General features: G+C 42.5%; 1 protein-coding gene across 1 annotated transcript in view; it reads right to left on the reverse strand.

The window, feature by feature from the left end:
• Positions 1-4,760, reverse strand: part of CCDC59 (coiled-coil domain containing 59) — a 13,971-nt gene that overhangs the window by 8,342 nt on the left and 869 nt on the right. Inside the window, exon 2 of the mRNA XM_026648823.2 lies at positions 2,865-3,087. Within this exon, the coding sequence (XP_026504608.1) occupies positions 2,865-3,087 (223 nt within the window). The remainder of the gene's footprint in view (positions 1-2,864; positions 3,088-4,760) is intronic.

A 4,760-nucleotide genomic window follows, 5' to 3' on the forward strand; every position in this document is an offset into this window, starting at 1 on the left:
GCCGATCGCGGCCCCCACTGGCCGCGGTCGGCTGAACCTGCCGCGTCAGCAGGTAAATAAACTGGCCCGGCCCGCCAGGGTGCGTACCCTGGCGAGCCGCGTGCCAAACGTTGCCGACCCCTGGTCTATTGCTTAGCTGGGATTGGAAACACTTTCAGCACAAAATACTGAAATTCACTTTCTGTGAACATTTACACAAATAAATTGGCTCACCTGAACGGCTGCAGACACAAAAAGGCTTAAGAAACTGTAAACATTTGAATTAAGCTGTGTAAATGTGTGTAAAGTATTTTCTATTTTCACAGTTCTAGAATTGGATCATGGACACTGTGAGCGATGAATTGTTTGACAAGATGAAAGATGATGAACTTCTCCAATATTGTGAGAAGAACAGTTAATCTGAATATTGAGCTGTAGTTAAAAGGTGCTGGGTCAAAAATAAGTTTATTTGAAAGTAAGGTGACAGGACTCAGGTGTGGTAGGTTCAGGCATGTTGAGTAAGTTGATTATGGAAATGTATATAGAGGAAGCACAATGAGATAATATGGAAAAGCGCCCAGGCAGGACCCCATTTATAACACATTTTGCCTCAAACTGCTCTAGTGCAGACACATTTGGAGGATAAAACATATGTAATGTGTGTTTTTAAACAGTTTCCAAGACTTCAGAAAAGAAACAAGGAATACCTTATCTAATTTAAGATGCAAGCAAAAAGCTGTTTAAAAGGAGTCACCCAAATTGGAGTTTAGCCAGGACACCACTAATTTGACCAAGAGTACTCTGAAGCACAATCCAGCTCAAACAGAAGTCAGTGGAATCTTTTCATTGACTTCAACAAGAATGAGATCAGGGCCACTGTGACAAGCAGCACAAAATCTAACAGATTTGCTTTGCAGTCCAAAAAACAAAGACCCTGACAATCTCCAGAAGCACATTATCCCCCCCATCATACTAGGCCACTGGCTGAGAACATCACCACCTAGTAAATTACCTGTAGCACAACAAAGATTAGATTTAGCAACCAATCATCTTACCTTTAAAGGGAAAAAAATAAGGATTTTTAAATAATAATTTTAACATTAAACACAGTATTAAAAACCAGTTGTTCATTTTTCCAAATAAAAGTTCAAAGCTATTTATTCCATAGAGACTATCATTTTCCTGTTAACATGAAAGTAGTGAAATTAGGACAGAAAAATGCCATTTGCATTCACACGCAACATAAAATATAAACTGAAATTTAATTACCATTCTTTTCCAACCAGTGTAGTTTTAATTTAATTTAAATTCCTTTATTGCTACAGGATCTGTGCAGGCATCTCAGTAGGATTTGGGGACAAAATTAGTAAATTATTTGGCCCAACATCATTATTTCATTCTTCCACTGAAGTGCCATGGAAAAATTCTCATTATTTCAGAGGACTCAAGCAATGTTTCCACTAATTTTTTCCATCCATGTGCAGAATAAATTTTGTTATGAGCACTGAGGTATGTGCCTATGTGCGCCACCAGTAGAAAAAAAAAATGTAGATATAATATATATATTTTTAAAAAGTTACCATAGGGATAATTAGTCCAGCCAGGACAGGTTAGGCATTTTAGAACTCACTAGTCAAAGAATTAAATTTAAGTGTAAGAGAAATAAAAATTATGAAATGCATAGACCAATCAAAACACTAAAATAACACTTTGAAAGAATAAAATTACAGCGAATATATATGCATTGAAGGAAGTACCAAAAAGTAACAATAATAATACAAGTACGTGTTGGAAGGTGAGCATGAAAGAGACTTTGTGTGTGTGTGTGTGTGTGTGTGTGTTGTCTGCTGGGGAAAGCTGTAGGCTGTCTCTTTAAGACACTTACTGAAAGCTCTCCTGCTCTGTGTTGAGCCCTGTTGTCTCCCCTCCCCTGCTCTGTGGAGATGGGGTACATGGGCAGTGGGAGGGAGAGAGACAGACAGAGTGACCTGGCTGCTGGGGAAATCTCAGAAACAATGCACTGTCTCTTTAAGAAAGGCACTCAGAATCCGAGGGCTTGTCTACACTTACCGGGGGATTCATGCACGGTGATCGATGCATCGGAGGTCGATTTAGCGGTAAATCGACCGCAGATCGCTCTCCCATCAACTCTTGTACTCCACTGGATTGAGAAGAGTAAGGGGCATCGATAGGAGAGTGTCTCACGTCGACATCACGTAGTGCGGACCCTGCAGTAAGTAGATCTGAGCTACGTCGATTTGAGTTACGCTATTCACGTAACTCAAATTGCACAGCTTAGATCGACTTTTCCCTTTAGTGTAGACAAGGCCTCAGACACTCACCATTCAGACCACAGCAGCTCTGAGATCTCCTGAGCCAGGCTGTCCCCTCTGCCCTGCTCTGCGGAGATGGGGTACAGGGGCGGGGGCCAGGGGACACCCTGACATCAGCTCCCTCCTCCCTCCCCCACAGCGCTCTGCACAGCCAGCAGGAGGGTCCCGGGAGCAGCTGCAGAATGGAGCGAAGTGGGGGGAGGGTCACCTGAACACATGCTGCCGGCTGTGCGTGCTCTGCTATCAGCTGGGGGGCACTTAAATCTCTCCTGTGCGGCTGCCAAGTGCATAGCTTACAGGGAACACAGGACTCAAGCCCTAATTATTGTCAGTTTTGCTTTCTGGTTCTGATAAAATAAGCACAAAGCTGTTGTCTTCAGGTTTCTAACAATTCAGAATAAGTTTTAATGTTAAGAAAACATGTCTATTCATTAGGATTTTATATTATCTATTCCTTTACTTAAAGATAACAAACCAACCATAGGTCCTAAGCTGTGGCATCAGGTGCCTTAAGAATGAAGGGGAAAAAATTGTTTTAAAAATGATACTTACGTTACTGTTGTGCTGCATTTTTGTTCTAACAAAACTACAGTTCTTTTAAATTTTGATTGTTTCTCAAGCATTTTCTCTTCAGCTAAATAGAGATGCTTCAAGTGCTCTGGGTAAGAATCTGTATATTGAACTTTCCATTGAGGATGTGCCTTTCCTTCCTTTTTTAGTAATTTCTTGTATTCCCGCTGGAGCTTTTGCTTTCTCCAAAATGCAAATCCTTGTCCTGAAGCCATTAGAAAGAGTGAGTTAGACATAAACTATCTTAACTGCTACTATAGACCGGGGTTCTCAACCTTTTTTTCCCCCCCTTAGCCCCCGTCCTTCCCACAACATGCTATAAAAACTCCATGGCCCACCTGTGCCAGAATAACAGATTTTCTGCATATAAAAGCCAGGGCCGGTGTTATAGGGCAGTTGCCTGGAGCCTCATGCCATAGGGGCTCCCGCGAAGCTACATTGTTCAAGCTTCAGCTTCAGCCCCGGCTGGCGGGGCTCAGGACCCAGAGCTTCAGCCCCATGTGGCAGGGCTTCAGCTTTCTATCCTGGGCCCCAGCAAATCTAATGCTGGCCCTGCTTGGCGGCCCCGGTCCCCTGGCTGAGAATCATTGCTATAAACAGGGCTCCACTGTTTTAAGTTGCGTCAAGAAAACTGAGAAAGGCTTCATAACATGAAGGTAAAAATGGCTGATCCCTACATTAGCACTTAGGCTGCTAGCACTGGTGCAGCTGCACCATTGTAGTAAAACAGTTATAAAACATGGTAGTGTGGGTGCAGCCTTGCTGATGATAATCATTTAAAAATACTTGGATGAATACACCAGATGATTTATAAGGTCTCCTTCCTGCTTTTACAAATCCATTTTTGAACAGTTTTCACTTATCACAATCTCTTGCTTTCAGCCCTATGTATGAGATCAAAGGGAATTCATAAAGATGGTCTCAAAGAAGCATTGCTAAAAATAATCTTGGATGCCCAAGAAATATGCAACTACAACTGGAACAAAACTGGCTCAGTTAGAAGTGCAACGCTTTAAAGTATTTTTGAAGAAAATATTGTCTTATCTCTCTTTCTTCATTTACCTGTTTTTTATAACTGTCCAGGGAAGAGCTCTCTCTCAAGCCTAGAAATATATGCCACACTCGACATATACATGACTATTATAAGCATTCTCTCAAGTCACTCAAAGAAAAAATAAATAAATAATTGTTCCACTTTGTATAGCCATTTATCAGTGTTAGAAGCATAAATGGGAGTCTTCTTTTCCATCCAAAGGATTAAACCCATTCTGGAACGTGGATAACAGCACACATGGTTTCCCTACAAGCTTTTAGTTGAATCATTCCTGCTCAATGGCCAAAATTTGAGAGTTGCTTGGCTCACCCTTCAGTGTCTTCTCTAAAACACTTTATCATGGACAGTTAGACATACCTGATGATCCATACTACGAATGAAGGAATGAGAATGCATTTTCAACACATGTATTTCTTTACATCCAACTAACCACAGAGCTGGCCTGAACCCAAAGCAAAGAAAGCTTGGGAGCCCTTCTGCATTCTGGGATCTCAAGAGCCAACTAGTTACAACTCTAGCAACTCCCCATTGCAAGGTGGGCCCTGTTAGATCATGACCAGCCTTATTTATTTACAGTTCTCCAGTTAGCATTTGTCAGGGAGCAGGGTCTAAGCTAAGGAGGGGAGTCAAGTATCAGAGGAGTAGCCGTGTTAGTCGGGATCTGTAAAAAGCAACAGAGAGTTCTGTAGCACCTTTAAGGCTAACAGATGTATTGGAGCATAAGCTTTCGTCATGCATCTGACCAGGGCCGGCTCCAGGCACCCAAGCTGGTGCTTGGGGCGGCACCTGGAGGGGGGCGGCGCGGCGCTCTGGCCGCCGGGGGG

This window comes from Terrapene carolina, unplaced genomic scaffold (genome assembly GCF_002925995.2).
Source record: "Terrapene carolina triunguis isolate 2854851 unplaced genomic scaffold, T_m_triunguis-2.0 Scaffold68, whole genome shotgun sequence".
NCBI classification, from domain to species: Eukaryota; Metazoa; Chordata; order Testudines; family Emydidae; genus Terrapene; species Terrapene triunguis.